Source organism: Notamacropus eugenii, chromosome 5 (genome assembly GCF_028372415.1).
Source record: "Notamacropus eugenii isolate mMacEug1 chromosome 5, mMacEug1.pri_v2, whole genome shotgun sequence".
Lineage (NCBI taxonomy): Eukaryota > Metazoa > Chordata > Mammalia > Diprotodontia > Macropodidae > Notamacropus > Notamacropus eugenii.
In genome coordinates, this window is record NC_092876.1 from 240506763 (window position 1) to 240529724 (window position 22962).

At 37.1% G+C, this 22962-nt stretch overlaps 1 protein-coding gene across 1 annotated transcript in view; it reads left to right on the forward strand.

Moving 5' to 3' along the window:
* The window catches only part of AGPS (alkylglycerone phosphate synthase), a 151598-nt gene extending 142650 nt beyond the window's left edge, over window positions 1–8948 (forward strand). Inside the window, exon 20 of the mRNA XM_072612420.1 lies at window positions 8726–8948. Within this exon, the coding sequence (XP_072468521.1) occupies window positions 8726–8847 (122 nt within the window). The 3' untranslated portion in view covers window positions 8848–8948. The remainder of the gene's footprint in view (window positions 1–8725) is intronic.
* Window positions 8949–22962: the final 14014 nt, after the last annotated feature.

Below are 22962 nucleotides of genomic sequence, written 5' to 3' on the forward strand. Positions count from 1 at the left end.
AATGACAACAGTGAGAAATTACAAAATTTGTGGGATGCAGCAAGTAAAAAAAATTGAACTAATAAACAAAACTTAGGAGCTGATTTTATGAAAAAAATCAGTAAAATAGATAAACCATTGATTAATTTGATTTAAAAAAAGAAGAAAACCAAATTACTAGTATCAAAAATGAAAAGGGCAAATGTACCACGAATGAAGATGAAATTAAAACAATTATTGGGAGCTATTTTGCCCAGTTGTGTACCTGTAAAACTGATAATCTAAGTGAAATAGATGAATATTTACAAAAATATAAATTTTCCAGACTAATAGAAGAGGACGTAGAATAATTAACCCTATCTTAGAAAAAGAAATTGAACAGGCCATCAGTGACCTCCCTAAGTAAAAATCTCCTCTACCAGATTGATTCACAAGTGAATTCTATCAAACATTTAAAGAACAATTCATTCCAATACTATATAAACTATTTGGAAAAATAGATAAAGGAGTCCTGCCAAATTCTTTTTGTGACACAAATATGGTGCTAAACCAGAAGAGCAAAAACAGAGAAAAAACTACCAGCTGCAAACTGTTTAAATAAAATACCAGTAATAATACTAACGAGGAGATTTACAGCAATTATAATGATCATACCCTTTGAGCAGGGTGGGAGTCATGCCTGTAGTGTGGAGTAGTTCAATATTAGAAAAACTGTCGGCATAATTGATCATATCAATAACAATAAAAATTACATAATTATCTCAATAGGTATAGAAAAGGCTTTTGACAAAATGTAGCACTCATTTCTGTTAAAAATACTAGAAAACATGGAAGTAAATGAAGCTCTCCTTAAAATGATAAGTAATATCTATCAAAAACCATCAGCACGCATTATCTTTAATGAGAATGAGTAAGATCAGGGTTGAAGCAGAGCACCCATTATCACCACTCTTTTTTTTCACATGTATAATCATGTTAAACCTTTCCATGTTAGTCATTAGTCCACATTAGTTAAGAAGATGCTAATAAAAAAAATGAAAGTGAAAATAGCTTGTTTTTAGTCTGTATTCAGACAATATCATTTCTTTCTCTAGAGGCGGAATGTTTGATCATTAGTCCTTTGGGATTGTCTTGGATCATTCATTGTTTTGCTGAAAAGAGCTAAGAGCTAAGTCATTATAGTTCTTCATCATACAATATTGCTGTTGCTGCATACAATGTTTTCCTGGTTCTGCTCACTTCACTTTGTCATAGGTTCATGTATATCTTTGGAAGTTTTTCTGAAATCATCCTGTCATTTCTTATAGCACAATAAAATTCCATCCCCACTTGATGGACATCCCTTCAATTTACAGTGCTTTGCCACCACAAAAATAGCTGCTATATTTTTGTACAAATAGGTCCTTTTCCCTTTTAAAAAAAATCACCATTACTCTTCAGTTTTGTACTAAAAATGCTAGCTGTACCAATAGGAGAAGAAAAAGATATTGAAGGAATTAAAATAGGCAATGAAGAAACTGATTATTCTTTGCATATGATATAATGGTATACTTTTAGAGAATCAACTTAAAAACTAGTTGAAACAATTAGCAGCTTTAGCAGTCTTGTAATCCTTGCTGCTTGTGGAGGCTGAGGCTGGTGGAATTCTTGAGTTTGAGAGTTCTGAGCTTTTCAAGCTAAAGCCACTAAGTCTAGCACCAATATGATGACCTCTGGAGGGCCAGAGGGATGCTGCTTGAGGAGAGACAAATTGGCTGAGGTTGGAAAAACGAAGCCACTTCCATAACAGAATTAAAGTGAATGACTGCTGTACTTTCAAAAAATTTTAGAGAAAAAAAAAAGAAAAAGAATGAGTAGTTTTTCTCTGTTAAGTGAAAAGCAAAAATATTGGTCGTTAATTAGCTGATCTTTGTAGTCATTTATAATCAGTATGGTCATATGTGTTGCACAGGATGCATGAATTATTATTTAGTAGCAAGAAGAAAAGTATATATAATTTGTAGCTGTAAAACTTATCCACAACTTTTAGATCTTCATTTGCATTTTATGTTCCCAGTGACACTGAATTTGTTGTCTTGATGAAGTGATATCAAAGACTTTAGTAGTAGGAAATATGTTGAACAATTTAATTTTTAAAATACAGTATGATTTTTAAGCCATTATCATCTTAGCCAAGTCTCATCCATATTGAATCTCAGTTATATTCCCATTTTTCTTAAAGGTTAAACATTAGCATCTTTCATTTGATGGATCTGTTGGCTAATGTCCAGCTTGTACTTCGAAGCAAAGACTGTTTTATGGCATGAACAAATGTGAGATAGTCAGATCTTTATATGGGTCAAGAAGCAGAAACTTCCTATCATTCTTTGCCTCTTTCTCATTAGGACCTAGGCAATTCCATACTACTAGAACCTAAAGGTAATCCTTAGAGATATGCGTCTGTGTAGCCCTTTTAAAAACCCCTGGGTATCTAATTTGAATTGAATGGTCAGATTACATAAGACAACTTTGAACCATAGGCTCTTTTCACCCATTACAAGAAATTCAGTTACCTCTTTTTGGGCAATATTTGAGCTAGAGTGGTACAGCCAATGTCAGAAGAGTCTCAGGAATAATAAAACCACAAATTACGAAAAGAATTATATTTTGTTTCAGTTCTATTTCTCTGCTTTTTCTTTGTCACATTCCCAGTTTAAGGACCCATTTCATTCTTTTTTTTTTTTTTACAAGTGAATTATGTAGGAAAGTATTTTTCAGTGTCCTGTTTTCACCCAATAACTAGTTGTCATTGATTCAAAATATTTTAATGTGATTAGGCTATAGTATTATAAGGAACTTAGGTCCAGAGAAGTTGATTTATTCAAGGTCACACAAATAATCCTTCTCTACAGCTAACTGTCTGGTATTTGAAACAGTGAAATAACAGGTATTGGTACCTGGATTAGCATTTTTGTAAGCTGTATATTATATGTAAACTTTGTATAGATATCTACATAGCTATGTTATAATTTGAACATCATTGAAATACGGATAAAGGAGTCACAAAGCCCTTTCCATGAATGTCAGGTTTGGGGCCCTTGAGTCATTGATATATTTTCAGTGACAGACTTCCATGTTTATTGTTTCTAGCACTACCTTTTACTCCTACATAGCAGCTTAATCAGAATTCAAGGGAATATGAAGTTGGTAGGTCAAAAGAATTTGTTTCTAGCAGTTTCACAAAGGCTGGGTTCCCTGTGAATGTGAATTTGTAATTTCATATTATACTGGTCTCATGGAAAGAATATAGCGTAGGAGAGATTATCTTGACTTAGGTCACTTATGTTTATTGTATCTCCTCGTGTTTGAGCTTTAGCAACTTCTTTAAGAACTCCTTCTCCACTTGGTATGTCTTTTGGGGGACAGGTGGTTCTCAGTTCTTAATGCTGGCATTCTTTTTTTTTTTTAATTTATTTAACTTTTAACATTCATTTTCACAAAATTTTGGGTTCCAAATTTTCTCCCCATTTGCCCCCTCCCCCCACCCCAAAACACCGAGCATTCTAATTGCCCCTATCACCAATCTGCCCTCTCTTCTATCGTCCCTCCCTTCCCTTGTCCCCATCTTCTCTTTTGTCCTGTAGGGCCAGATAACTTTCTATACCCCTTTACCTGTATTTCTTATTTCCTAGTAGCAAGAACAATACTTGACAGCTGTTTCTAAAACTTTGAGGTCCAACTTCTCCCCATCCCTCTCTCCCCACCCATTTCCTTTGGGAAGGCAAGCAGTTCAACATAGGCCATATCTGTGTAGTTTTGCAAATTACTTCCATAATAGTCATGTTGTATAAGACTAACTATATTTCCCTCCATCCTATCCTGTCCCCCATTACTTCTATTCTCTTTTGATCCTGTCCCTCCCCATGAGTGTTGACCTCAAATTGCTCCCTCTTCCCCATGCCCTCCCTTCCATCATCCCCCCCACCCTGCTTATCCCTTCTCCCCCACTTTCCTGTATTGTAAGATAGGTTTTCATACCAAAATGAGTGTGCATTTTATTCCTTCCTTTAGTGGAATGTGATGAGAGTAAACTTCATGTTTTTCTCTCACCTCCCTTCTTTTTCCCTCCACTAAAAAGTCTTTTGCTTGCCTCTTTCATGAGAGATAATTTGCCCCATTCCAGTTCTCCCTTTCTCCTCCCGATATATTTCTCTCTCACCACTTAATTTCATTTTTTTAAGATATGATCCCATCCTATTCAATTTACTCTGTGCTCTCTGTCTCTATGTGTGTGTGCGTGCGCGCATGTGTGTGTAATCCCACCCACTACCCACATACTGAAAAGTGAGTTACAAATATTGTCTTTCCATGTGGGAATGTAAACAGTTCACCTTTAGCAAGTCCTTTATGACTTCTCTTTGCTGTTTACCTTTTCATGCTTCTCTTCATTCTTGTGTTTGAAAGTCAGATTTTCTTTTCAGCTCTGGTCTTTTCATCAAGAATGCTTGAAAGTCCCCAATTTCATTGAAAGATCATTTTTTCTTCTGAAGTATTATACTCAGTTTTGCTGGGTAGGTGATTCTTGGTTTTAGTCCTAGTTCCTTTGACTTCTGGAATATCCTATTCCACACCCTTCGATCCCTTAATGTAGAAGCTGCTAGATCTTGTGTTATCCTGATTGTATTTCCACAATACTTGAATTGTTTCTTTCTAGCTGCTTGCAATATTTTCTCCTTGACCTGGGAACTCTGGAATTTGGCCACAATGTTCCTAGGAGTTTCTCTTTTTGGATCTCTTTCAGGCAGTGATCTGTGGATTCCTTGAATACTTATTTTGCCCTCTGGTTCTAGAATTTCAGGGCAGTTTTCCTTAATAATTTCATGAAAGATGATGTCTAGGCTCTTTTTTTGATCATGGCTTTCAGGTAGTCCCATAATTTTTAAATTGTCTCTCCTGGATCTATTTTCCAGGTCAGTTGTTTTTCCAATGAGATATTTCACATTATCTTACATTTTTTCATTCTTTTTGTTTTTGTTTTGTGATTTCTTGGTTTCTCACAAAGTCATTAGCCTCCATCTGTTCCATTCTAATTTTGAAAGAACTATTTTCTTTAGTGAGCTTTTGAACCTCCTTTTCCATTAGGCTAATTCTGCTTTTTAAAGCATTCTCCTCATTGGCTTTTTGAACTTCTTTTGCCAATTGAGTTAGCCTATTTTTCAAGGTGTTATTTTCTTCAGCATTTTTTTGGGTCTCCTTTAACAAGGTGTGCACCTGCTTTTCATGCTTTTCTTTCATCTCTCTCATTTCTCTTCCCAGTTTTTCCTCTACCTCTCTAACTTGATTCTCAGAATCCTTTTTGAGCTCTTCCGTGGCCTGAGCCCATGGTATATTTATTTTGGATGTTTGGGATACAGAAGCCTTGATTTCTATGTCTTTCCCTGATGGTAAGCATTGTTCTTCCTCATCAGAAAGGAAGGGAGGAAATATCTCTTCACCAAGAAAGTAACCTTCTATGGTCTTATTTTTTTTCCCCTTTTCTGGGCATTTTCCCAGCCAGTGACTTGACTTCCGAGTGTCCTCTCCACACCCACGTGGCCTCCAGATCTGCCCAGCCAGCTCTTGGGGTCTGAGATTCAAATGCTGCTTCCCAGCCTCAGGGCTTTGGGCTGGGGCGGGGCTGCTATTCAGTGTGAGATTAAGTTCAGGTGCTCAAGTGGGGGCAGGGCTGCCTCACAGGGCTCAGTTCCCTCAGGGGGTTTATGTGGAGACCTTCAACAATGGATCCGAGCTCCTGCCTGCTTGGGGAGCCCCTGTCTGCCACTGCTCCCCCCCCCCCCCCCCGCTGCTGCCTCCCGAGGGGGCCCGAGCCACGGGGACACCCCACTCCCCTGTCGGCCACCCAAAAAGACTCTCTCACCGACCTCCGCCACCTGTGGATGGAGGGACCTGTGCGGCCGCTGGAGATTCTGTCCCTGAAGCCTGCTCAGATCTGCTCCTCTTGGTGCCATGCGGTCAAGGAGGGCTGGGCTCCGCTCTGGGTCCAGGCATGATGGACCTTTCGCATCAGGTTTTCAGGTCTGTCTGGAGCAGAAATTTCTTCCGCTCCCTTGTCTATGGCTTCTGCTGCTCCAGAATTTGTTGGGAGTTCTTCTTTACAGGTATTTTATGGGCTGTGGGTTCAGAGCTAGCATATGTGTGTCTTTCTACTCCGCCATCTTGGCTACCTGCTGGCATTCTTTAGCTCCACATGTGTATATCAGTAAAATTAGGCCATTTCTGAATATAAATTCTTCCTGTCTTTTAGTAGATACATTCCTCATGTACAGAAAAAAAAACCCCCACTTTGTTCTTATTCTGTATCAGCTTCAGGGGATTAAATAATAAAATTTTCCTACTTCAAATAGTAGGCCTTTTGGGGTGACTTTTTAAAAAAAAATTGTTTACCCATGTGACCAGACCTCAAGAAGACTTTCTTCTCAGCCATCACTCTGTCCTTTGAGTTCAGCCTTTTTATTTGAGTTTTGCTTCCTATCTGCTCTTGTAATTGCAGATAACATAGCCTACAGCTGTTTGAGCTTATAAACTAAACCAGATCCTTTCCATGGGTGTAAGCTGGGATTTTTGACATTGGTTCAAGTCTTTCATGAGTGACAGCAGAAGCTCATAGACCTCTGCCACCAAGGGGTTAAAATCTTCCATCACATATGTTTATGAAGGGCCAAGGCTTTGCCTGCTGTATAGCTTCTTACAACTTTCTAGTTCACTAATCAAATGTATGTTAGATTGATTATTGTAAAAGTATAAACCATAGAAAATTTGACAAGATAGATGTGTAAATTATCCCTCTGACAGAACTAATGATGCACTCCAAGCACCTTCTGTTTTCCAGCACTTGGTGAGCGACTTCATTAAATATGCAATGGCTGTTGGGTGGCTTCTCAGACATTCTCAGCTCCTCGTGGAATTGTATTATTACTGGAGGTGTAAAACCAGGCAGACAAGCTAGCTGTTGGGCATCCTGCTGACATTCTAATGTGCTCCATCTTGTTGGAGCAGTTGTTTGCAGTCTTTTCAGGACAATTACATCCATAACCACAGGACACGTTGAGTGAAACTATATTACAGATAACAGTTGAGAATGGCATTGACTGTTCTTCACCTCTCTGACTTGAACAGCCTAAATATGGGATAAAGAGTTGCAGGTTGCCCCAACTCCTCAGTAGCTCAAGATGTTGTTTGTAGTAATATTACTGAACTCACAAGTGAATCTGAAGGAACTCCCCTCCCCCGCTAAAACACCAAAAAACCCAACTTTGCAACAGTCGAGAAATTTAGGGAGCAATCAGATATGTGTGCTTAAATAGGAATTTTTATAGGACCTAAATATTATATATTTATAGCATTCAGTCAACACATTTTCCTTTTTAAATTTTCTTACCGAATTGAAGGATTTTCTTCTATTGTACATTTTTCCCACTTGACACCATTGATGCTCTTTATTCCTTAGAGGCATAAACAAAAATATTCTGCTTTCCAGCAGTGTCTCTGTCATTTATTATTCTGATGACAGTTTGATGGTTACCCTGAGAACTGGGCACAAAAGATGGTTTGAGTTTAGTTTCAAATGGTATTTAAGGTTTCCAAAAGGCAGATGCTACAGTATATCACTGCAGCCTGATAAATGGGATTGCATTTTAGGATGACAGGCTGAATACTATGTTGTCTTTAATGAAAGAATGTTAGCCATTTTGATTGACCTATTAAGTCACTCTTGATGACTTTAGTTAATTAATGAATATCTGTGGAAAATGACCGTTCTCATTTAAAATTGCTTACTAAGTATTTTGCTAACTCAGTAAACTTCATTTAAAAGATTTCTCTATTTCTTTATAAAATGTTTGTAAAAGTAGTACATATTTTTGGTAATTTTTTATTCAGAGTTTATTCTGAGTGGTAAAAAAATGGACATACTTTCTTACACAGATCTCATTTGTAAATAATAGGGGGATCTCCTCGAATAGTTTTTATTACTGAGCTCTTTTTTTTTATTTATAACTAATCAACAAGCTTTCTTTGGGCAAGGCAGAAATCTTTCAGTTGATTACGTTCCCAGTTTTTTTAACTTAGTGTATAAAATGAAAATTGGTTCCACTGATATTCTGATAAGTTACTAGGGGAAATGTGTTATTCAAGACTATGGAAATGTCTGAAAGTAATTTGGTTATCATATCCTCTGTGGGATCTGTTTATCTTTTGATAAATTAAGTTTAAGTCCACTCCTAAAATTTTCTAAAGTTTTTGTGCTATCCATGCCTTAAAACTATAACCTTTTTGTTAGAAATCACCTTTAAATAAAGTCACCTCATTCATATGGGATGCACTATTTAAAGCATCTTTATCTTAAAATCGCTTCGTTAAATTTTGATGTGTTTAAGATAGCTAAATTTTAAGGGGTAATCTCTTAAGAAATATATAGACTTCCCATTTTGTTATTTATAAAAGGACCCTTAATCTCAGCCTAAGCTTCATCACCATTTCATAGTTTACAGAGGAAGGAGACAGTGTGGAACACAGGCTTCCTCTGGGAATACATTGAGCTTAATGAGCTTGATAGTCTGCTGGGCTCAATAAATCAAATAAAACAAAACATTTCTCATTTTTGAATAAAAGCATTTATCACACAGTGTTTGTTCATTCGTGGTCACAAGATTGATTGGCTCCCAGCATTGTGGTGTATATTGAAGCATTTTTGATTTTGTTTTTCCAGTGGGCAAGTTGCGGAAGCAGTGGCTGAAGGAAACTATCTCGGATGTCGGCTTTGGAATCCTGAAGTCTATCAAGGCATATGTGGACCCCAATAACATCTTTGGAAACAAGAACCTTTTATAAATTCATTATTCCCTGATATACTTTAAAAAAATCACACACAAATGCTTTTTTAGTCAACAATTCTGTGGTTATCCCAGTAATCAAATATATCATGGACTATATTTGGGGTGTATTTTGTTTGTTGGTTTAAAAATTTTTTTTATTCTTAACTTTTGCTCTGTTTGTACATCTGTGGATTGACAGGTGGTGTTCCTAAATCTCTAGCGCTGTAAGGGACATCAGTTTACAACCAATTTGGAGATGAAAGTCATTCCAAGTTTTAGTTAGGCAACAAAGACCTAATGGTTGTACTTTTTGTGGAAGATACAACCAACTGTTTTGTGTCGAAGCTTTCTCTGTCTAGAGAACAAAGACTGGTATTGGTATCATTTAGTGAAACTGATTATCCAGCCTGCTTTTAGAAGAAAGTTTCTGGGAGGCAGATAATTAGAGAAGGATTCCACTGAGGGAATATTTCTATGTAAAAGGTTTTTCTTTTTTTTCAAGGAAGCAGGTCTGGGAGGGGTCATGGAGGAGTAATTATTCCTGAATGAATAAAGGTAGCGTAGCATTTTAACGATGCACTGAATTTTGGCCTCCATTTTCCTTTCTAATTATTTTAGAAATTTAAAACCTTGAATTGGTATACAAATTATACTGTTACAATATCTTTTTTTTCTTTGTAGGTTTTTGTTTATACTGAAGTCTGAGTTGTATTTGTATCATTGGGATAATCTATTGTAATATCCTGGTTCATTCATCATACGTTTTGTATAGAAAAGCTGACTTTATCTCTCATTGTATGTGAAGGAACAGGTTTACCATAAAATGAATGCCTTCATCCACTCTGTAGTCCTGATGTATCTGGTTTCACTTTCTTGTTGCTGAGATGCAGAAGAAGGAAAAAAGAAATTCTCTACATTTAATGTCTTCAGCAGAATGAGTGGTTTGGCTATTTAAACAAACACTGTCTCAAGAAACATTATTCAGCACTCTATTTGAAAGTCTCAGCAGTTTCAGTGCTGAAATCTTTTTATTAATCTAAACTGGATGACAAATTTTCATCTAAAAGTGGAGTTTTCAATTTAGTTTTTAATAATGGTTTAATGTCTTTATGAATTACTGCTTTAACCTAAACAGTAACCACAATTGTAATGTATAAAGTGCATATACCATAATCAAAAGTTTGAAACTTCATTTTCTTAAATTGTAGGTCAAACATTAATCACATTTAGCAAACATTTTTACATTTAAACCTGAATCTTAAAAAAACAAGTGAATTGAAAACTTTGAATCACTGTCTTGTCAAGGTTCATGATTCACATTTTGAGATGGATTCTTTTCTTAATGCAATGCCTGACTTTTGATAATTTTTTTTTTTAATTAGTACTTGATCACATATAGCAACTCAATGTGCAGACTATCCTTTAAAAGGACATATTGTCTGTCTATGTAGCAGTGGCTCCAAAGTGTTTTTGGGCAGTTTGATACCTTTTATATCCGAAGTAGCCTTAACCAGAAAAGTAAAAATTTACAATTTGAGAATATGCTATTTTTACAATTTCAAAGTGGTTAATAATTTTTAACTGTTAAAATTGGCTTAAAATAAATCTCTAAGCAAATCAAAGTCAAATATTTGTGTTATAGCAACAAAGATAATAATTGCTTTACTAAAAACTGCCTGTCTTCATCAGCAATTTCTTTTTAAAAGGTTGTAAACTTTCCATCAGAACTCTGTTCAGAACCCTTGGTTTTCAAATGAGTTGGATACTTGCTGAATAAAATCACCTCTAAAACCCTACAGAATTTTATTAAGTACATCTATTCATAAAGATGAGTTAAAAATCATTCTCTGATGTGGGAATCTAGACATGAAATTAATATGGTATTAATAGCCTATAGGAAATGTATGTATGTATGTGTTTCCCAGTATATTTTGTTTTTATAAAACTTCTAAATTCACAAGTGAATCCAGTCTCTTGCATTTGATTGGTATAACATCCTTTCCCAGGGAGTTCATATTTCAGCAACCTCAGAAATCTGCACTTGACATTAGGGAACTCTAATTTTTAACACCTTGAGGTTAAGTGCTCCTTATTCTATGTAAACCTTATAGAACACATGATTTGTCTCCATTTTTCCCTTTCATGTGTGCAAAGCTTCCCCGCATTGCATTCCTTGACCATGGTGACTGCTGCCTGCAGGATCAGTCTGAAATACACCAGTCTTCATCAGTCGTGTTTCAAACAGATTTAGTCAATAAGAAAGCCTTCCCCTCACACCTTTTGGTATGTGCCTCTGTACTTGGTGTACCACGGAGGACTGAATTTACAAATTATTGCACAGAAAGCACTTACACTTTACCTATTAACCCTGAAATGGCTGGATATGATAGTAGCATGAGAACCAATAAAACTGGGAAGGTATGGTTTTGTTAGACCATTTAATCTCATTCTTTATGAGGTTTATACAAAGACCTAACTCCCTTAAACTACATGGTTTTCAGGGCTTCATTTTACCTACCCAGTCTTTTCAAGATCTTGGCATATATTTTCTAGATCATGTTTGGGTTAGGGTTTGCTGGGGGCAGGAATGTAACATGCTGCTAATGTGAAATATTTGCATCAAATGCAGAGAGCTTGATGTGAAGAGGTATAAATTGATAAGGAAATTATTGCCTTAATGCTTTTTTGGCAGAGTTGTAAATACACTAAAATTTTTACCTGAAAAAGGTTTGGGTGTAATTTACATTGTGTGCCTAAATTGAATCTTTGGTGACATGTGAGAGAGACTTTGGGTTAAGTTTGGTAATCAGGGCATGGCATCTGTCATTGAGGATTTATTGTGCCTAGCACTGTATTTGACAGGAGGATAAAGAGTCTTGAACTAATGTCTGATTAAAGTCTTAAGAGAATAAAGTTTCTCCTTTAAAAATGCACCAGACCATACTCATCAATAAAGTTATGTTTGAAGCACATCTAAACCTTCTATTGGGTAAATTAGAACAAGCAAAAAAGAGTGCTTTGACCATGTCCTTAAGTGAGGGCCCTCCATCAATTTCAAGTGTCTTTGGGGAGTTTTCTATAATGTAGGTGCTCTCCTACATTTTGCTTCATTTCCGTTTTTCCTCCAAGTGTTCCTTTATATTTATTTGTAATTACCACTGCTTAACTGTTGCTTAATTAAAGAAACTACAGTTTCAAGTTACAGTGTGTTGCTTGAGCTATCCAAATTGGGCTCTTATCTGTCTCAAGCCACAGTCCTACATTAAAGCAGAACAAATGCTCATTTTCTGTTATGCCTTAGGCAACAGAAATGAAATGATATGGGGAAATGAACATCAGCATTTAAAAATACTTAGTGGTTTTTTCATCATTATGGGAGTTTTGGAGATGTGACTTTGTAAGGAGATTTGGTCTTACCTTTGCATTTCACACTCAATTTTCAAATATATCAGTTTTGATTGGGATCTAGTTATTGAGAAAAGCAGAGAGTAGTAGTAAGTGCAGGGTTAGAATTGGAAACTCCCAAAAGGGATATTGTCATCCTTGGCTTTAGAGATATTTGGGTCTTGGCTTTGATACATATACAGATGTCTTTTGTTCTCTCATCGTTGCAAACAGATGTCAAGTTAATTGGTTCTTCCATGTTACATTGTCATCCTAAAAGAGCAACTATATATATACGTTGCCCATATGTACATATATATGGGTATGTATATATATATATGTATGTATATAATTCCAGAAAGTATAAAAAGGTTCTCTTAAACTGTTGAAATTTAGTGTCTGATATCAAGGATGTAAGTTATATAACTAAACTTTCTGCTACCTAAGCCAAACACAGTGTTTGTCTTTAGTGTAAGATTAACTGTAAAGCAATTGTAATGTCAAAAGATTATAGAAATTTATTAATAAAAAAAAAGGACATGGGCCTAAAAAGAACTGGTTTTTTCCCTCAGTGGTCGTGTGAACCTTTTCGTGTTCTCTTGTATTCAGTGGATACTTTTTTTTCAACTTGAGTTATTCATTTTCATTATTTTCCACTGATTTGAAAGATACATTAGAAAACTTATGGGTTATTCTAGGTTAATAATTTATCAATAGCATGAAATTATTAAATCACTTAAATGACAATTTCAGCTAAATGTCTTCATTCCTTAATTTAAAAAAAAAATATCAAATACAAATAGAGCCCTAATCCTAGAATCAATCTCTTGTGGACCTGAGCCTGATAATCTTGCTTCATGAGCAGCTGCATTCACCTTATATCCTCAAATAATTAGTTCCCCCTATGTCTTATTCCTTACTGATTTCTTGATAGTCACCATTAATACCACTAATATTAGAAGCTCAAACCAAGAAACAATAAGTATTTTTATGATTGTAGAAATAAACGACTTCCTTCCCTGTCCAATTTCCACCCATTCTCTCCCCATCCAAAACAAAGATGTTTTTATATTTGCAAGGAAGGAAAATTACAACCATATTAGCTGAAACGTTAGGCTTTTCAGATGCACTCATACCCTTACCAACCTAAAGAGGACTGTATTGAAGGGGAAATGGGAAAATCCCTCTTGGTATAGCAGATTTTCAAGGAAAGACTATAAATGTTTATTTAAAGTTTTAAAAAAAATTATTGAGCTTTTTTAAGGGCCAAAATGTTCATAAAATTGGTTCAGTTGGGTGAATCATAAAAAAGAAAAGTCAATTCTTAAAACATACATTCCCATAAACTTCTGTCCTACCGTGAAGAGTGAAACAGCTGATATGCTATGCCTGTAATAGAGAATTGCCCTTAAAAAAAAAACCTAAATGATTATCTTTAAAAGTTGACAGTGCCTTGTTAGGACTCAGTTTCATAAACAGCCATTGTTTAAAATGGGATGGACACTTCTTTTTAGATGAAGTCTTTATTGCCCAAGGACTAAGAATTTGTCAGATATAATCTTACGCAGTTATATCCTTTTTTTACATAGTTGGTTAAAATTCTGATTATAGATTTAAAAATGCATAAGACTGTTGCTCTCCCAGATGTCTTGTCAGTTATCCAAATTTCATAGTGTTTTCATTCTATATTCAAAAATCCATGCAACTCTCCCTCCTGCCTTTTTTTTTCGCCACATCACCAGACTTGCAAATATGTTTTCAGTCCACTGACCCTATCCCTAATCCCAGAGGTAAAAAAACAAACAACAAAACTATCTTTGTCCAGTGGTATTTTCCTTTGGATGTCTGCTCACCTAATACTCTTTGAAACCTAGCTTGTAAGAGGGGATTTTGTGTAGTGTCTCTTCTATGTCAGCCCTATGTTGTGTGATGGTATCTTCTGGAATAAAATGAGTATTTGTACCCCCTGGAAAATGAGAGTAATACACTGTTCATGAAAAGTGTACTTATTGATTATTCCTAATTCTTACTGTCATTACCCTCCCCACCCTGTGTGAAATACTGTTGGTCTGTAATGTAATGTATCTTGACATAAGTGATATCTCACCCGAAGTCTTCCTCCAAGGCAGTATTTCTGCCAGTACTGCAGCCATATTCTGGGAGCTGCAAGTGGATTATCATTTATCACAAGCCATTATAATATTATAGCTAATGTGTATAAAGATCTTTTTTTTTTCTGTGTACATTTATAATGAGTTTAAAGATAACTTGCTCTGTAGTGGGAAGACATGGTAGAAAGGTTCCACCTTGGTGGTTCAGAATGAGCCAGTTCAGACTGGATCCTTTTTACACAAGGGCTTTCGGTGTATGTTCAGACTGATTTTCATACACTGTACAGTTCTAAAAGCAATTATCCATGTATGATTTCTATGATGTTGGGAAAAATAAAACATTACCAAAACTACTCCCATTGTGACAGAAACAAATGATTATTTCCTGTGTTGGTGCTATTGTACCTGCCTACCTGTAGCTGTTAGCAAAAATCGTGCCTGTGGTTCCAGCTGTGCTTCAAAACCATTGGTTCCTGGTGTAAAACATATTTGCCTGTGTTTTATAGGAAGCAGCATAACAGCTATACTCACTACCACACTCAGACTTTGACCCATAATCACTGTAGTAAGCAAAATAAACAATCACTTGATGCTCAGATGGCCTGCCTTGGAGTCCCAAACACCCGAGTTCAAGCTCAGCCTCTTGACATGAGCTATGTGACCACAGGCAAGTCACTTAATCTCTCAGTGCTCCAGTCTGTTCTGCATCAGTGGAGGGCTAGTTGGTCAACAAGCCTTTATTAAGTGCTTACTACACCAGGGACACAATGAAAGGCCAAAACATGGACTGTGCCTTCTAATGGCGAAAAACAACCTGTGTACAGCTGTATACATATAAGATATGTAAGCAGTATAAATGTGTGTGAGAAGTAATTTCAGAGAGAAGTTACTAGCAAGGAGGTGGGGGAGGGGTGAGCAGGAAAGGCATCTTGTAGAAGGTGGGATTTCTGGCATAAAAGGGAAGAGCATTCTGGACATGGGGGACAGGAAAAGGCACAGGATAGAGAGGTGGAGAGTTGTATGAGAGAAATAGCAGGTCAGCCAGTGTTGCCATCCTAGAATTGTAGAGGAGAATGAATAACAATTGAAATTCCTACATTTAATGAGATCATGAGTGCAGACCCCCAATCAATATCGGTCATTTGTGACATTTCTGGTAAACAGGCCAACAGAAAAGAGGCAGAGAATTCTATCCTGAAACTTAATACAGTCTCTTATCTTCTGAGCCTTTATCCCTAGTATTCGAAGGAATCCTTGAACCAGCCCTTAGCGACTCATGAGGTCCTTACATGATCACACCTCCACTAATTCTTTGCAGGACAACTAGCCTGCTAGACTGTGGTTGAACGGCAAAGTTGTTTGCATGCTGACTTGCTGGTTTACTGAATTTAAAAAGCGTACTTTAAAATAAAGGTATTGGTATTCATGTCCTTTGTCCTATACGGAAATTTGTGCTCTGAAAATGTGAAATAATTTTCAAAAAATCAATATTGCTTTCAGAAGAAAATAGTGCATACAACACTGGAGACAGATCTGCTCAATATGAACCCTGTGGGTGAACCATATAATCATAAGAAGATACATTTATGTAACATTTAGCCATGGCTGGGGGTATATTCACGAATAGCCTGTGAGGTAAGTTGTGTGTATATTTCTATTTTACAGGAGAGGTATTTCTATTATGTGTTTCTATTTTACGGGTGAGGTAACTGGGATTCAGAGAGGTTGTGAATTACTCAAAAATCACACAACTAATAAGGGAAGGACCTGGGATTCAGTACTAGGTCTTCTGTCCCCAGTGTATCCCACTACACCACCTATTTTTCATAATTCATAGGATCCATGATTTCCTCAGTGTTCTCCCTCCACTAGTACTGATGGCAATCCATTTATGTTGGATCAGAGGATCATACGGTTAGAGGACCTCATAAGCCTTTTGCTCACTCCCTGATTTTACATATGGAGAAACTGAGTCTCAGAAAAAGTTATCTGACTTCTTCATAGTTATGCTATAGGTGGCAGATTTTTAACCCAGGTCTTCTGATTCCAATTTTATGTGCTTTCCATTCTATTGTGTCTGTATACTAATTAGCTATGTTTTCCCATCAATCCTTCATAGAGAAAAATCTACCAAATGTTCTAAAGGCTTTCCTCTTTAAAAAACAAAAATAAACATGGCGACCAGTTCAGCGCTCAAGATATTCATTTGTTACCCTTGCTTGTTAGCTGTTATCATTATGTGACCAATACATTGCCATTTCAGTTTTCACATATTCTTGACAATATCTCCTGCTTCTTCTATTACACAAACCACGGGAACATCTAACTGACTTCTCACATATCCTTTTTAAATAATATTAGCCTGAAGTGTGGTTACTATACTATGTATGACAACTATTCTTTAGCTTCTGCATTTTCTAAAAAGTAAGATGGGTTAATATCTTTTTTAAGCAAAAGCCTGGGTAAATAAAAGACACTTGCTAAAGTCTTCCTCAGTGCCTCATGGTATGAAGGTGACTTGGGTCACCAAAGGCAATGTCAGCTGGAAAGGCTTCAGATACAAGTCCCATGGTGGACTCTACCATTCGTTTTCCATGTTTAAAAAGGTTTAATCACTAAGTGATGAATATTAGCAAAAATAGAAGAATTGTGATCAGCATGACTGGAAGGAATACCTACACATATCCTTGAAGGAGAAGAATAGGCCTAGAAAAAATAAATTTTACCTGAACAGTAGGTTTTCCTCAAGACTACTGTAAATCAACAGAAAACGATACCCATCAGCCTTCCAACTTAGCCACTGTTCTTTGTCCATAAATGTTTAATTCATAATGCCCTACACTGATGAGCTTACAAGTTTAAAACTAATAAAAGGAAATGCTGGATCTGATGGACTTCATAAATTTTCATTTTTATATTTTTATTATTGTGTTCTTATGAACTGTGCTTAGGTTGAGAACAACCCATTTTCTGTAAAATAGATGCTGTCTCATATCAAACCTACGGGGAAAGAAGCTGAAAAGGATCTGCCCAAGATTAAAGAGACATTTGATTATGTCCTATTGGAAATTGAAGAACGTTAGGAACCCACAATTCCTTAAAAGAGCTATTCCAGGTTTGAGGCTATTGTTTGAGGATTACAGTGAAACTAAAAAACGTTTGGATATTTTTTGTCAAGAAAGAAAAGTAGAAGTTTAATATGCAATCATTATGGCTAAGGCAATTATGTGATTAGATTAACCATGAACAAAACATTTTCACATTGCAGTTAGTCCCAGACTGGGTTTGAGTTAACAAATCATTCTATTCCTTCAAAGCTTGTGGTATAGCCTAATAAATAAAAAGGCACAGAAAATCCCAAGTCACTTTAGTCTCAGGAAGATAACCAAAGAGAAGGGAAGGAAGGTAGTGTTAGGAAAGAGCTTGGGCACGCATACATAGGTCAGGACCTCTCCTGATGAGAGATCTTCCTTCACCTGATTTAGGGAGCTGCCTGGGACACTGAGAGGTTAAGTGACTTACCTGGGGTTACACAGACACAATAAGTGTCTGGCAGGGAGAGGGGATGTGTTACACTTAATGACCTATAAAATTCCTTCTAGCTCTAAATCTATGATTATACATAATCTTATAACTTTATAGCACACCTCACATAGGGCCTTGAGCAAAGAAGTTGCTTATGAAATAATGAAAAACAATGACTGAAGAATTCTTTTGGACTCACACACACATGAAAGTTGGGACAGGGAGAAGGTTGCAAAAAAAAATGTTAACCTTTAAAAATTCCAGACAATCTGTGGGATTTTTTTTAACCAATATTGCTCTTTGGTCACTTGATATTTCTGATGGGTAGAAACTCAACCCTTGCTCAAGACAAGTAGCTGCCACCACCTGCAAATGAATGGGCAGAGTCCAGATGCGTGGCAGCCAGCTGTTAAGAATGGCACTGAAATGGAGCCTTGTAGTCTTCTCTGTGAAGTGGGGGGTTTGCATGACAGGTGGGGTCTGAGCACTTGTTTGATAGCGAATGCTCTGGTTTTGACTTCCGATCGTGACAACTCCCTCCTTCACAGCATATTTGTCCATGTGTGTAAAAGCATGGACATACTTATGGTACATTGGGAAAGACCTTTGAGTTTGAAGTCAGAAGACCAGGTCCAAGTCTTAGCTCTTTCCCTATCTGTATGACCCCACTTAAATACTCTGGCCTCAGTTTCCTAACCTATAAAATAAGAGAGCTGGACTAGATGACCTCTTAAGGTCCCTTTCAGCACTAAATGTAAGAAATAATAAAATCTATACACACATGCACACATATTCATCAATATGTACTCAGAAAAGGAGAGAGGGCAAATTGTTTATAGTAACATATATAAAGTCCTGGCCATATGATACACCAAAATACTGTCATTAAGCTTTTATGATTTTTCTTTATTATGGAAGCTTTTCTCTACATAATCTTATAGGTAGAACTGGCAAAAGATGGAGGAGGCTGTGTAAGGACGCTTGCTCCTTCCATTCTCAGAGAAGTTGCAAGGTTGCTTTGAGAAAACATTGAGGAACACACAATTCTATCCCCACCCCCACCCCTTAAGATTGCTAAGGAACTTTCCAGTGTTGGAGGGAGAAAATACATGAGCCAGGGCAGTCACCCACCAGTAATCAATCAAGCTGGAATAGATGTTTCCCTAGGGATACAGGGTAAGGAAAGGGGACAAATGCTTTGACTGACCTTTATTCCTTTCCTCACTGGTAGGAGCCAGCAGTCAGGATTTCCTGATGCAAAGCACATTAGCACTACTAGCCCGGAAACCCCGACTACCCAGCGACAAGGGGGCTAAAAGCTTCTCAGGACAGCTTTTTTATGTTCTGAAAAGCTAAATTGCACACACACCCCACTGAAACACAGCACCTGGGTAAATAAATTGTGGCTGAATAAAGGCCATGCTTTTTTGCAAAAGGGAATCTGGAAAACATTTGCAATTGGGTTGTTAACATTATTTTCACTGATGTTTTCTTTAAAAAAAATTGTTTGGTTTAGAGGAAACTAGCTAAAACCCTGATCTCTAAATGTGGTTGTTTAAAAAAAAAAAAAACAACAAAAAATAATCCATTTTCTTTGCAAACTTGAGGTCTGGAGAATAAGAACTTCCCTTCAAATGGGCTTTCAAAGTCAATGAAGCTCCAGTTTTAGCAAAGTGGCCAGACAAGCATCCTGACTGCTGAATGGTGAAATGCTAACACTGGAAGCATCTTTCACTGCCTCTTTTCCTAAAAAGCATGTCTTTGCTAGCCTTCTTTCTAGACTATTTTATCTTAACACAGGACACTTAAGATTGTGCCTTTGACACTGGTCCAGTGCATAGAGTGCTGCACTTTAGGTTAGAAGACCCAGCTTTGAATGCCCTTTCAATGCTTAACTAGCTTTAAGGCTGTTTGCTCAGCTGTAAAATAGGGATAATGTGGCATAGTGCTTACCTCACAAAGAACTGACGTGTGTGTATAGAATAACTTTACATATAGATACCTATTTGTATCTAATGGTAGTCATCTCTAGGGTGGGAGGAGGGAGAAAAAAAGGAAAAAAAATAAATTTACATGATAAATTTTATCATACACTTAAAAGGAACAGTGAGTTGTACATAATAAATTTATCATTTCCTGTCCAGTCACCTTTTTATTATATTATGTTATGGAAATACTTGCTTTCTTCCATAAATTAAAAATAAGATATTTTTTAAAATGCCATTGTGTAAATTCAATTATGAAAGTTCCTTGAGGGCAGGGACCATATCATCATGTTTAACTTAGTAACCTGCTTTTATGATTTTTTTTTTTATTATGGAAGCTTTTATCTATATAATCTTATAGGTAGAACTGGCAACAGATGGAGGAGGCTGTGTAAGAATGTTTGCTCCTTCCATTCTTAGAGAAGTTGCAAGGTTGCTTTGAGCAAACATTGAGGAGCACCCAATTCTGTCCTCACCCTAACCCCTTATGAATGCTAAGGAACTTTCCAGTGCTGGAGGGAGAAAATACACGGTGCCTTTTACATTTTTGTGGTTGTTCAGTCATTTCACTTGTGTTTGACTCTTTGTGACCCCATTTTTGGGAGATTTTCTTGTCAATGATACTGGAGTGATTTGCCATTTCTTTCTCCAGCTCATTTTACAGATGGGGAAACTGAGGCAAAGAGAGTTAAATGACTTTCCCAGGGTGACATCGCTAGTAAATGTCTGAGGTTGGATTTGAACTCAGGCCGATGAGTCTTGTGCATAGTAGATGCTTATTGGATATTAAAAGAAAACATGACTAAAAAATTCTTTAAGGCCTAGAGAAGAAAAGTGAGATTGAAAGAGAAATATTAATCCCTAAAGTTTTGGACAGCCTGCAGAATCTTCACCAATGTTCTGTGGTGTAAGAGTGGTTATTCATGGAGTATTTGCTGATGGAGACTTGTCACTAGCCAGAAACAGTACAGTATTGATTTTATTGTCTTGTCTGTCCTTCATTCTTGAAGAGAGCCATGACCATCACAGAGGTGATGCCGTGACATGTAAGTGAATTGTATTTAAGTGAGAGAAGGCTGTGCTAAGTTTTTAAGCTGGTATTTGGCAACCAATCAATATCACTGCTAGGTCTGTATCTCAAAGGGTCATCTGAGTCCAGTGGCGAAATATGGATCAGGACAACTCTTTGAGAACAGTGTTGATCTGGGAACTGTTGTTTCCAGTTTGGCAGACTTGGCCACTACCTAATTTTATTGGGCTTGATCTAATTTATTTTTAGCCCTGCTCTGTGTTCTTACATACAGCTACCCTATCAGATCATGAGATTACTTTTTGTAGCAAAGGAAAGTGTAGCATGAGCATGTTCATAGAAAAGGGACTAATCGGCTAGAAATGGAAGTATCCTCTGGACAACTAGGTAGTGCATTGATAGAGCACTGGATTTGGAGTCAGGAAGACTCATCTTCCTCAGCTCAACTCTGACCCCATACACTTACTAGCTGTGTGACCATGGGCAAGTCACTTAACCCTGTTTGTCTCAGTTTCTTCATCTGTAAGATGGACTGGATAAAGAAATGGCAAACCATTGCGGTATCACTGCCAAGAAAACCCTGACTCAGGCATGACTGAAAGCAACAAAAAATCCTCTAGTTTCTGGTGAGTAATACAGAAGCTGTAGTGTTGGTTGGAAGTGAAAGAGGGAAATTTTACATTGGTTGAGTCTTTCCTCTCTAAAAAAGCCTCATTAAAACTTTTGCCCAACTGATACTGAAAGCTAGCTTCTCTGTAAGGAGTGCAAGAGTCACAAAGGTTGGTCAGGCAGGGATTGCTTATAAGCTGGCTCCATGCAGGATGATAGATTCATTGGAACACTGGAATAAGTAATGTAACCCAGGCTTCAAGCTTGAATCACTTGCCCAAGACTCTCTTCACTGGTGGAGAGAATGATAGTCAGGGCTGCATACCTTCATGAAGTCCAGAGTGGGTATGAGAATTTGGGAGAAGAGAAACATCTTTCTCATTTCCTTTGAGAGAGGACAGATGTGATTCCAAATTTTTGGGTAGAAACTCAGAGAGAAAGAGAACAGATTTGGAAGGAAAACACATAGGGAAAAGTTGGTCTTTCAATGTTCCTTAACTCATGTCTTCTTAAAAACTTCAGGGATTTTTGGGGGGGTGAGCTATCTTTTTTTTTTAAGTTGAGATATTTCACTTCTGGTATGAGTGGAGTGCAGTTCAGACAGAGGGTGCAGAATGAACAAAAGCTGTTACAGTAATGTTCAGTGCAAGTTCACCCTGAAGGCATGGGATTCACATGGCCAGTGAGCACTGGCTTTGAAGGGAAATAGTGTTTCTGTAGGGAAAATAGCTGCTTCCTCTTCAACCCTTTCCAGCAGCTTAGTCTTCCACATCTGGTTCTGTAGCATTTGTTTTTTGCAGAGCAGCTAGGGGACTAAATTAAGATTGGAGAACAGAAACCAGGGCAAGATGCTCAATTTTAATAAAAATCAACCAGATTCCCCAATTTTCATTTTTTTAAGGCAGCAACTTAATAAAAATAATCTTGTAAAAACCTTTCAAGTGAAAACTGTTTCTCATTATTGTGCTTGTCTGTTGTTGTGGGTTTGGTGTTTTATCAATTTGGATATTTAAGTTGTTGTTGGTGGTTTTCAGACAAAGGTCTTATTGGCTGGGGGAATCAGGTAGAATGTGCTATGAGATCAGAAAACTATTTGGTAGGACTCCTTGGACTCTCTGGCCCTCTGCCCCTAACTTTGTGTGAGGTCACTTTTAGGAATCAGATTTTCTATCAGTCTAAAAGGGCCCCAAAAGTTACACGCTTGATAGAAGAAGGGCAGCTGGTTTTTCAGAGATGAAAACTAGGCAAGGGAGGTCTGGAAAAGGCAGGGGAGGTGGGAACTCTCCAAGATTTCAATTCATTTCAGATCAGCAGACACGAATGAAGTACCTCCTAGGCAGCTAAGTGGTACAGAATGCTGGGCCTGGACTCTGGAAGTCTCATCTTCTTGAGTTCAAATGCAGCCTCAAACACTTCCTAGCTGTATGCCCCTGGGCAAGTCATTTAACCCTGTTTGCCTCAGTTTCCTCATCTGCAAGATGAACTGG